The sequence below is a fragment of the Callithrix jacchus genome, chromosome 12 (assembly GCF_049354715.1).
Source record: "Callithrix jacchus isolate 240 chromosome 12, calJac240_pri, whole genome shotgun sequence".
Classification (NCBI taxonomy): domain Eukaryota; kingdom Metazoa; phylum Chordata; class Mammalia; order Primates; family Cebidae; genus Callithrix; species Callithrix jacchus.
The window spans coordinates 80,378,715-80,391,034 of NC_133513.1; the positions used below are offsets into that span (position 1 = coordinate 80,378,715).

Below are 12,320 nucleotides of genomic sequence, written 5' to 3' on the forward strand. Positions count from 1 at the left end.
AATTAGATTCTTTCTTCATGCTATACATAATTTTTAAAAAGAGAACATTTATGGGGATAGTGAAGGTATTTGTAAACCAGATACAAAAAGTATAAATCACAAAGACAAAATAGTGAATATAGCAAACTATTAAACTGCAAAAAAAAGATCAGAATTAAAGATAAACAGAGTAGAAAACAGTTGTAATCATAATAAACATCAGCAAAAGAAAAATGCAAATAACTCCAAAGAAATACTGGCAATTCACAAATAAGAAAACTCAAATGGCTAATCAAAACGCTTAAAGATGCCCAAATTTACCAGCAACCAGGAAAACATAAATAGGTATAACAACTTTAAAGAAATCGTAATCCTAAGGAGGTTGAAGATAGGTAATCGTACAACCAAATGATTCAACTTCTAGATTTCTTTCCTGGGCAAAGATATATACATGAGAAAACATGTACATGGATGTCCACTGCATGCTGTTTGTAACAGAGAAAAGACAGGAAAACCTATCAAATAGGGGAATATATAGTCTATGTTCATTCTACAACACAGAAATTATACATAGGATATTATGATGTTAGTTATGCTTTTTTTTTTATAAATATGACCTAATGAATGTTAAAAACTAAGTTTGATTATCTAAATACCTTTACAAATGGCCTTTAGAAATACTCATATAGAAAAAATAGCATACCTATTTCATCTATAAAGATGATGGATGGTTGTAGCTTTATGGCAAGGGAGAAGACAGCAGCAGCCAATTTTTGAGATTCTCCATACCACTTATCAGTCAGTGTTGAAGGCTGAAGGTTAATAAATCGACAGCCTGCTTCTTTGGCTGTGGCCTTGGCAATCAATGTTTTACCACAGCCTGGAGGCCCATAGAGAAGAACACCTGGAAATGAATATGTTACTTTATTATTACCTTTAAGGAGTATTTGCTTTAATTTACATGATAATCAACAGAAAATTAATTCTTCCCACAAACAACTTTTCCAATATTCAATTCTGCTTTTATTTAATCTTGTTTATAGTAGATAAGGCAGGAGAAAGGAAGATGCCATATTCTAAGCTCAATGTCAGTTAAGAGCATGTATTTGGAGATTATAGTACCCTGTGCCCTCTCCCTTCATAAAAGGGTTCAGTTCAAATGTTCACCTTCACATCCAAATTCATATCACTTTGTCAACAGTTGACAAACAAAATCTAAGGCCCTCCACCTTCACAAGCAAACAGAGCACCACAGTGCTTTGATATTAGCCTACAGAAGGTAAACAACCTCAAAACAGATTGTGGCAAACACAGTTTTACTGCTGCTCAAAGATTAAGTTTTAGCCAAAGGACATGTACCTTTTTCTAAACAGATAATCTTTTCCTAAAAGAAACAGAAATTATCAGTCACTCCTGTTTTAATTTCCAAAGAAATTAAGAATAAAACTGTATTATTAACCTATGGTCTCCATTAACAGCATTTTGCTGCTACAATTTAAGGTAACATTTTTTAATATAAGGGATCTAGAGGTTGGGATCTTTTTTGGGAAACACCATCAACTGTTTCTCAACTAATATGAGATAGCATTTTCTAAATTTAATAATATTAATACTAAAATTATAATTTACTAAATGACTAAATTTAGTACTAAATGATTTGGTACCTAAACTTAGTACTAAGATGGTTATTAAAATAAACCATCTACAGACAGCCCTAACAAAAACTGTTAGTAGGCAGATCTCTCAAAATATTTGCTTAATTCAAAGCTCAACTTTTCTTATAAAACAGCATTTTTAAAAATGCCATCTATATAGATGGCACGTTAGGGTAAACTGGAAGAAATTGGAGATGTCCAAAATTTTATCTATAATAAAAATAAAGTTCAAAATGAGAAATACTTTTGTATGAAATTTCCCAAAACAATCTAAATTTTTTTAAACAAATAAGAAACCTGTACCTGATTCCATAACTCTAACGATTATATTTTACACATCAAACACTTCAAAATAATGTTCAAGCTCTTCCTTAAGCATACGTAGATTTTCCTACTGGTTTTTATAATTCTTGAAGATTCAATTTCCAATAGCAACGAATCCAAGTTTAATATAAACTGAACTTTTCTAAAGCTGACTTTTAAATTTTAATCCATAAGCTTCACCAATACATGTTCATTGTATTTTCAAGCACTCTGAAAATTTTAGTTAAATTCACTTACATGATTAAAATTTGGTTAAGTCAGTTATAATTTGAACCTTCTACTGACACTTTATTTTTGGATGGTTCATGTGAATAAACAATAAAGAATAGTAATCTAAAACCAGTTAATTTAAAGCTGAAAACATACGGGATGATTATTGCAGACACCTGGAATTATCATTAATTTTATCATTTTGATCATGTAATTTAATGTAGAATGCATATCCATTAGAAAACTTTTCTATACATGTTACTTAAATCTCCGGGTTTTTATACTGTTACACATGGTAATTTCCTAAAAAAAAAAAAAAAAAAAAAATTAAATTTCAAGGTTTTTAGAACAAAATATTTATGTAAAAGCCCTCCATATGTTTTGACTTTGTAGCTACTCTACAACTTCATAAACATATTCAGTGCTTTTAGAATGTGGTGTTTATTTCAAATTATGGATTTATCACTTTGAATATCTTCTTTCTAGTAGTTCAGTTTTGTTTCTCAGCAGGATTAAGTTTTTTCCAAATATTCCTGTTCAAGAATTACAATTAGTGTTATTAACTGAGCAGTTACAAGTGTCTGGAGTGTCTAAAGATTCAATATGCAAAGAAAGCTTTTGGCTATCCTACCTTTCTGGAGATAGGCTGTAACAGATAAGGTACACAAGCTGTCAATATACCCTTCTTGACCTGGATTGTTAGTCTTATAATTATTCAGTAAACTGCTTTATCTCCATTCCTGTATATATGTTACTTTACACTAAAATTCATGTTGGCTCCTCTGACATGTTATCAGTGAGCCTAGAGATAACATTATTTAGAGTGGCACCTTTTCTATATACTTTCCTAAAATGGTCTCCACAGTGTTAATATTTATGATGGGTGACAAACAAGTGCTGCAAATGAATGTGAGGCATTTGGCTTTAATTATTAGCTTTGCGACCTTTAAATTAGTTCCTTGAGCTTAATCTGACACTTTTACAACCAATTTCAACAAATAAAACTCTGTGCTTATCATCTTATGCTTTGTAGAGGCTTAAAAATTTAAATCCCTTTTTAAGACAGATGTTTTTGTTAATGACCTTACTTAGTAAGTGCTTACATGCAAATAAAAGATTTCAGAAGAGGCTGGGCACAGTGGCTCACACCTGTAATCCCAACACTTTGCGATGCTGAAGCAGGAGGACTACTTGAGCCCAGGTGTTTGAGACCAGCCTGGGCAACAAAGTGAGACCCTGCCTCTACAAAAAATTAAAACATTAGGTGGGCATGGTGGTACATGCCTTGCAGTTCCAGCTACTCAGGACCAAGAGGCAGAGGGATCATTTGAGCCCGGGAGGCTGCAACAGTGGGCTATGGTTACGCCACTACACTCCAGCCTAGGTGACAGAGTAAGACTCTGTTTAAAAAAAAAAAAGATAAGGAAGACAAAAAGTGCTGGGACAAACAATCCAACTTTGAGATAATCCTCATTTGCAACAAATATTCCACCTTATTAGTGACTAACTTTTTTCTTTTTTAGACAACTATTTATTGGCTTTAATATAAAATTAGTCCTATTGGTACAAAAATAAACATCTATAAAAATCTGCTTAAATATAAATTTGAGGAGAATATGGGTCTTTATAACCTCAGAAAACCTATGCTTATAATTTTTTCCTTAGGTTATTCAGATTTTAAAGAATGCACCAAAACATGAAGTATGATAACATTCACAAATATAATAAAATTTACATGACAAAATAACAATAAAGAAATCAGAAAGTTTACAGAGGAAGTCATATGGTATTCAGATGGAATTTTGTTGGAATTTTAACTGTTGTAAATTTTTAAATGTTTGGGGGAAAAAAATCACTTTTTAAATATAACCATCAGTTTCTTATGTATGACACTTCCCTGTCATCAATTACTGGCATGATGGTGTGCATTAGCTTCAACTTTATATATATATATATATGCAATCTTATTGGTTACATATGGCCTCATGCACTGCATGGATACTGCATAAGTCATTCTCAAATTAACTTTTTTGTAGTCTATGTGAAGCATTAATCATTTCAGCTCAGATAGCAATAAACTGTCTAAGAATAAGATGAAATTGCCAATAACTCTAGTCTAGGTAACCTATTTCCAGTTCCAAAATGGAACAAAAAGGGATACATCTGATTTTATACTCTGCTTCTATAAACTAATATTCAATTTATGTTGAAAGTCAAAAAGTAAATTAATGATCCTCAAAACTGTTATTCTTGATTAAAAATTGTCCAAAAACCTGCCGGGTACGGTGGCTCACGCCTGTAATCCCAGCACTTTGGGAGGCCAAGGCAGGTGGATCACGAGGTCAAAAGATTGAGACCATCCTGGCCAACCTGATGAAACCCTATCTCTAATAAAAAAATACAAAAATCCTAATAAACTAAATGTGTTTTGTTAGGAAAAACTACAGGCAGTGTTGTTATAATAGCTTGGTTGTTTTAACACAAAGAAAATGTCATTTTTGCTGTTAACTGTCATCCTCCACTTTCCAGAAACAAAAATTATATACTTCATAAAAATGCACAGGTATAGGCTTCAGTTACCTTTGATATGTAAATTAATCCACTTTACTGATATAGCTGCAAATTTAGAAAATTATAAGCATTAAAATTTAAACATACTTAATGCCATTTTGATATTTTTAAAGATCCACTTTTGAAAAATCAATGTGACTAATAATTTGAGTTCAGTCTTAACTAACAACATATATCAAACCCATCTAATTTTTGCAATACATAAGATAGGAGCCTCTGCTAAATAAGCTGTCTCATGGAATTTAGATCTGAACGCCATAGTATACCACACACATATCTCTCTCACTGTAAATTATGTACACTTCATCTTAATCACCTTTAACAAGCCTTAAGCATGACAGAAATAGTTGTACAAGCTGGGGGTCATGCCTGTAATCCCAGGATTTTGGGAGGCCAAGGCTGGTGAAGGACTTGAACTCAGGAGTTTAAGACAAGCCTGAGCAACCTGGTAAAATCCTGTCATCACCAAAAACACACACAAAAAAAACAAAAAAATGAGCCAGGCGTGGTGGAGCGTGCCTGTGGTCTCAGCTACTCAGGAGGCTCAGGTGGGAGGATCACTTGAGCCTGGGAGGCGGAAGTTGCAGTGAGCTAAGATCATCTCACTGCATTTCAGCTTGGGTCACAGAGTGAGACCCCATTTCAAAAAAAAAAGAAAGAAAAGAATCGAAATAGTTGAATGAACAAGAATTACACTTAATGATGCAGCTATAAGCACATTCAATTCTTGCATCCCAAGACTTTCAAAGTGATTATGAATAAGGAAACGACTCCATTGAAGTGAAATATTTAATTTCTAGTTAATCTGCAGATCATATTTCCTGAAATGAATCACTACATTCTAAAAATAAGATCATTAGCAGGAAAAAAATTCACTAGAGTTGTGAAAAAAGAAAAAAACATCTTGGCTTGAAAACAAAACAAAACAAAAAAATCCTTGTATTATGATTGAATTTTTCTTTGATCTTGATTTTCCAAAGTTCAATTTATTTGGAAGAAAAATGAAACAGAAATAAGATTACTTAACATGTAAATATAGGGAAAAAGTTTATCTCGATTTCAGAAGCTGAAGAATGAGCAAATATTTTAAGAAATTGTTTGCCTGGATCTCAGGATCCTCTTGAGAATCTGATTTCACAAAAACTCATTGTACAATGGCAGAAAGTTTCAGTGTTTTCTAGGATTTTAATGCTTTAGGCAAATATATACCTTTTACCATACCTTTTGGAGGTTGTAGAAGCCTGGAATTCTCAAACAAATGTTTCTTTTTGATAGGTAAGATGACGGTGTCTTTCAGATCCGTAATGACATCATCTAAACCTGCTATATCACTCCAAGTAACCTGGCCAAAGTTAAGATCAGCATGAATTTTACTACAAATGTACACACACTAAAGTAAAAAAAACCCTCCCAAAATGGCAATGATTATACATAAATAAGTTAAAATTATATATTAACATAAGTAAAGACTTTTCCAAGCAATAATGAAATAAATAAACTACTACAAAACTGGAAAAAGGAATTTAATAGTCAACTATCCACTATTAAAAATCTGTAAGTCAGGTACTCAAAAATCTGCCAGGGTCTGATAACCTGAATTCATTTCACTTATAAGGAGGAAATATTCTGCCACAAGAATATTGAGAACAAGCTGAGACTATTTTAGCACTGGCTGATGGGAAAGAGCCCATCCGGAATGTACCTATTCTACAGAGGATGTTGTCAAGCATCATAGAAATTAATTTAAGAAATAAGGTCTTACAACACATGACTTCTGAATTTTATCCATCAAAAGTAAACCTATGGGCCAGGCATGGTCGCTCACACCTGTAATCCCAGCACTTTGGGAGGCCAAGGTGAGTCGATCACTTGAGATCAGAAGTTCAAGACCAGCCTGGCCAACATGTATTTTTTTTGTAATAAAAATACAAAAAAAAAAAAAAAAAAATTAGGTTCGGTGGTGCATGCCTGTTCCAGCTACTCTGGAGGCTGAGGCACGAGAACTGCTTGAACCTGGGAGGCAGAGCTTGCAGTGAGCCGAGACTGCACACTGTACTCCAGCCTGGGTGACAAAGCAAGACTCTGTCTCACACACACACAAAAGTAAACCTATGTTAAAACTTAACCAAGTATCTTTATAAATAAAAATAGGGCATACATATTTCCAAAACAGACAAGAAAAACCTTTGGATTCAACTTAAAAAAATGTTTTTGAAGGGAAATAAGCTAACTGAAAGGGACTGGCACAGCAAAGGAGCTGTAGGTAGAGTCAATCAGAAGCAATACTTTACAAAAGATTCATTTTCTTCATACTGTTAAAAAAAAAGATAAAAAGGGAAGGTGTAAACCAGCAGCCAGATCTGAAAAAAGTAACTTTCATTGTCACTGCAAAAAAAACTAAGTCTGTTAGTACAGACTTATTCAGAAATCAATATAGGCAGGGTTCTAAGAAGGTACTATTGTAAATTTATAAATCAAATTCAAACGCAGGCTTAATTCTAAGGTATGTGTATATTTCTGTATACATAGCTATTATAAGACATTGCACAATTCTCTAGATTTGGAGATGGGGCTATTTCCTTCTACTTATTTATAGCAATATGACAATCTATTAGGCAAATATATTCTATTTATAGAATTTATAAATTTATACCTGTTGTTACAAAATATTCATATAGGATCTTCTACATTATATCAATCTGATCCTCAAAATAATCCTTATAAAGTAGGGAAAGCAGTTATTATTATCTCTGGATTATACATGAGGGAACTCAGACTCAAAGAGGAAATCATTTGCCAAGGCTATGTTATCATATTATTAAAATCTAGGTTTAAACTCCATAAAACAAATATCCACATGACTTAAAACAGTATGTTTTATATACCACAAAGGCAAATATTTAAAAGTACAAGTTTTACTAAACAAATGTGTACAGAAAAGAGTTGACAAAGTAGGCCTGAGACTGTTATCCTTAGAAAGGCGAACTTGCAAGACTGGCCCTTGGTTGGCATGTGGAAACTTAGATTTCAGGAGAGTCCCACCAGTTCCTGACAAGAACAGCTCACTGTGCCTGAACTGTTTGTGCAAACAATATGGTTTATGGTGAAACACCCATTTTCTTTCTGGGAGCCTAGAATTTTGATACATTTAAAGGAAGAGGGAATCTACATAATCAGCCCCTTATAAAAACCTTAAGGACTGAGTCTCCAGTGAGCTTTCCTGGTGATAATATCACACATGTGATGTCACAACTTGATTCACTAATTAAGCACTGTGTGTCTCCACTTGGAATCTTGTGCCTTGCTTCCTTCAGACTTCATCCTATGCTGCCTCGCTTCCCTTTGCTGATTTTGCCTTGTATCTTTTCAGTGTAATAAATCATATTCAGGAATACAACTATATGCTGAGTCTTATGATTCAACCAAAGAATAAATGAACCTGGCCATGATCTTTAGGACCCCTGACACAAAATGCTAGACATCCCCCCAAGAAAAAAATCTTAAATAAGATTAAAGATACATACATGCATATTCAGAGGGTCTACTAGATGAGCAGCAATACTCATTTCATATTCTGAGAGCTTCACATTTTTCACACCAATTTGCTTCATTAGTTTTTCTGCCTAGAAAGAAAAGAACAAGCAACCTCCTTTGGTTTGATATTTAGATAGCAGCACTTTGAAATAGATATATGTAAAGTCTAAAGAGCAATGAACAGATAAACAAGAAATTCCCAAGGATATTCTAGGTCCCTTGATCTTAGCCTTCTCCATTGTGAGCTCTTAGGTAAAGAAAAGATTTGATGCTCTACTCCCCAGAAACCAGGGAAATTTAACCACCTCTTAGGAAATGAGAAAACAGGGTATGTGACTGAAGAAATCATGTACTTCCAAGAGGGGCTCCCATTGTTTCATTGAGACTCTAGGATACAGCTTAGTTTCTCTTTCCTAATAAGACTATCATGACAGGTACAGGTAAAATGTCAAGATAAAAGACAGAGGAGTTAAGGAGGGCAAGAAATGTATAACTGAAGTTTCTTTAAACTGGGTATCTATGTCCAACTTCCTTCAAATCATTCCTGGCTAATAGGGAAAAAAACTGTAACTACAATAGATGGTCATATATATCCCATTTTAAACTGCTCTGATATGCTGCCCCTTTTAGAGAAAAGTCAATTCCTGGGACCAGGCAATCAGAGTCATAATAAAAATAACTCTAAATACTTATTTGCATATATTCTCAAAGCATGGCAAAATCAGCAGTAAACCTATTAGTTCCAGAAATACAACAAAGCTTTCAATTAACATAAAGATAATGAAAAACATTTACTGAGTGTGCCAAATATTATGCCAAAATACAGTAAAAGGATTAATTTACTGACTCCTCAGAGCCAATACTATGAGATAGGCATAATTTTTCCCAAACACAGAAAAAGAAACTGAAGCTTAGCATGATTAAGTAATTTGCCTTTGGTTAAAAGTTAGCAAACAGAAGAAACAAAATATAAATTCAAGGAGTCCAACTCTAGAGTCCATACTTAAGACACATATTTGCCCTGATTTCTTCAATTTTAAGACTGGAGTTTGTAACCACAAAAGAGTCTTTACAAATCTATACATAACAAATTCACATTTCAATCAAGTGAACATTGTAGAAATGAAGTGACTCTGGTATATCATGTTTTCCTAAATTTTGGTTCCTACGTTTTCCTAAAATGCTAAAATAGAATCTTGTTCTCTGTCCAGGGTTATGACTGCTCTAAAAGGGAATTCACATCACACAGCATTTTAGTTAAAGAATGGTTAGGACGTTAGGATAAATGTGTTTAATAGCTTTTTTTTTTAAGTACTATTGAAGAGGGAGACCCAGGCTTCTCAGATCAACTTCCCCTTTGACTATCAAGCTGCACTTCAATAGAAGAAAAGTTTGACTGACTGGTGCCTCCAGTTTTACCTTCCTATAGGCGACAGGCTAGGCCTTGGGGAAACTCTCCAGAAGGTACTATTTTTACTTAAAACTGTAAACCAAAACCTTTTCACATGTGAGTCCTAAAACTGTAAACCAGACCCCTTTCATATGTGATTCCTGAAACTGTAAACCAAAACCTTTACACACGTGAGTCCTAAAACTATGAACCTAAGATTCTTCCACATGTAACATCTGAAGTATAAGCCTATATAAAGGCAGAACCTTCCTCTGTTAGGGGAGCTGGGTTTTTGACAAATTACTGCCTGGTCTCCCGGCAGAATAAACTCCTCCCTCCTTTATTCGGTGTGTTCAAGAGATCCATTTCCCATGGCCACTTCTGCTACACTATGGGGGCCAGGAATGGGGGCTCACATGAGTAGTCCCAGCACTCTGGGAGTCTAAGTCAGGAACACTGCTTGAGCACAGGAGTTTAAGACCAGCCTGGGCAACATAGTGAGATGCCATCTTTACAAAAAATAAAAAATTAGCTGGATGTGGTAGCATACCCCGACAGTCCTAGCTACTCTGGAGGCTGAGGCAGGAGGATTTCTTGAGCCCTGGAGGTCAAGGCTACAGTGAGCCATAATCATGCCACTGCATTCCAGCCTGAACATGAGAGAAACATGTCAAAAAAAATTTTTTAAAGTGCTATGAACCACCTCACATAACTAAATAGAATAAATCTCTTGTTTGTCCTGTCGCTGTAAAATCACTGAATCAACAGATAATTTTTTTATAGATTCCTTTATCTCTTTTAAATACTTTCTCTTTTATTGCCATTAATAATTTATACGTCAGTTATAAAAGGTATCCTATTTTAGCATCTGAATAACATTTACTCATTTTCATTATGCTACAGTAAATGTGAAACCCTCCCACATGTGTTCTTTTTAAGCAATGCTCAAAGACAGTAGTTTTCCCAGGGGACATTTCGCAAAGTCTGGAAATACTTTGGTTGTCACACTTGGGGGTAGGGTGATACCAGCATCTATCTAGTCAGTAGAGGTAGATATGCCACTGAAAGTCTACAAGGCAGAGGGCAGCCTCCATTTTCCCATCCCAAAGAATTATTGGCCCAAAATGTCAACAATGCCTGATCTGAGGAAACCCTGTTTTTCTCCCTATTAGCTAGTTGTTCCGAAAATTTTACTCTATGCCACAACTGCCTCTTGATTTAAAGAACAGCCTTTATTTCCTTCTGGAACTTCCTAAATAAAAATGAAAAATGAATGATAATGTTGAGTTTATAGAGATAGAAAACGTTATCTTGTCAAATTTACCTAAGATCTCTTTCCAGCAACAGCAGTCCCACTTTAACAATGTCTTCAGGTTGCATGCCATTAACAGAAAAGGAAAAAGGAACTAATGACTGTACTGAGCACCTATGCTATGGCTGGCACTGTGCTACGTAATTTACAATCAACTCTAAAAATTAACCTGAAAAGTACTATTATTACCCTTATTTAGATCGAAATTTACAGATCAGGGAAATTAAAAGAAATGCCAATATCATACAGCTAGGAAGTGACGTTAATAGAGCTCAAATACTGACTTGTCTAATTTTGAAGCCCATATTCTGCTAAAACACTAATATTCCTCATTTGAGAGAACATACATGGCTAGCAAATAAATGAAAAGCACCGGAAAACACATCAAAACTGCCACCAAACAGTGTCCCAGGAACAAGTTATACAGTTGCCTGGTTTTGACACTTTTAAGTGAATCATTAGAATCTTAACCAGAAAACCAAAATTATGATTGAACTACTATAAAAAATGGCATATGTTTATACATGCTTTCTTATTTACAGCTTACTGAAAATTATATTTTCAAGTCGCCATGGTTTGATTGTTTTTTAAGTGGGTCTCTCCAAGTGGTTGCTTCTATAAGGGAAAAATGAGTTGATGGGGAGTGTATGCAAGCCAAAGGAAGCAGGAAAACTTACTTTTTACTGTATACCCATCTTTCGCTAACTGTTCCATATGATTTTCTACCCTTTCACATTTTTTTTTACTCTTTCATGCAATTTCATTTATTCTCCATGTAAAGTATTATTTTTTAAAAAAGATTAAAAAGTGGACTAGGACATATTCAACTAATATTTTTCCCTGGAGTGAGGAAGGAAGGAAAGCAGCAGCAAAGAAAATACTTATGAGCTAACACTAATTTCATTCAGGTTCTAAAAGATTCATAAAAGTGTCCTTTTGGAAGAATCAGTTTAGAAAGTTGGACATGTCATTAACAAGTGTGAAAACTCAGAGATGAACAAATTAAACCTAAGTTAGAAACAAGGACAACCTCTGATCTGTTTACCAAGGTCACAGCTGAAGTGTTCCAATTTTAAGTGTAGGCAGAGGCATCACTGATATAAAGCTTGTTAGAAATGCATTTAAATGGGAGCAAGCAATCATTCTGAGTATGTAACCATGTTTATATGCTTGGTATAATCACTTACCACAAACTTAAATTAAAACTCTGGAAAACGGCCGGGCGCGGTGGCTCAAGCCTGTAATCCCAGCACTTTGGGAGGCCAAGGCAGGTGGATCGCGAGGTCAAGAGATCAAGACCATCCTGATCAACATGGTGAAACCCCGTCTCTACTAAAAATACAAA

General features: G+C 34.5%; 1 protein-coding gene across 6 annotated transcripts in view; it reads right to left on the reverse strand.

Moving 5' to 3' along the window:
* ATAD1 (ATPase family AAA domain containing 1) overlaps positions 1-12,320 on the reverse strand; it is an 87,986-nt gene that overhangs the window by 31,949 nt on the left and 43,717 nt on the right. For 4 of the 6 annotated variants that reach the window (XM_078345966.1, XM_035268406.3, XM_009009923.4 and 1 more), the window contains 3 exons: positions 8,264-8,362; positions 5,961-6,081; positions 683-883 (listed from right to left, as the gene is read on the reverse strand). In XM_078345966.1, the coding sequence (XP_078202092.1) occupies positions 683-883; positions 5,961-6,081; positions 8,264-8,362 (421 nt within the window). Of the gene's footprint in view, positions 1-682; positions 884-5,960; positions 6,082-8,263; positions 8,363-10,213; positions 10,314-12,320 lie in introns of all 6 variants that reach the window. The other 2 variants (XM_078345968.1, XM_078345967.1) reach the window with 1 other exon arrangement.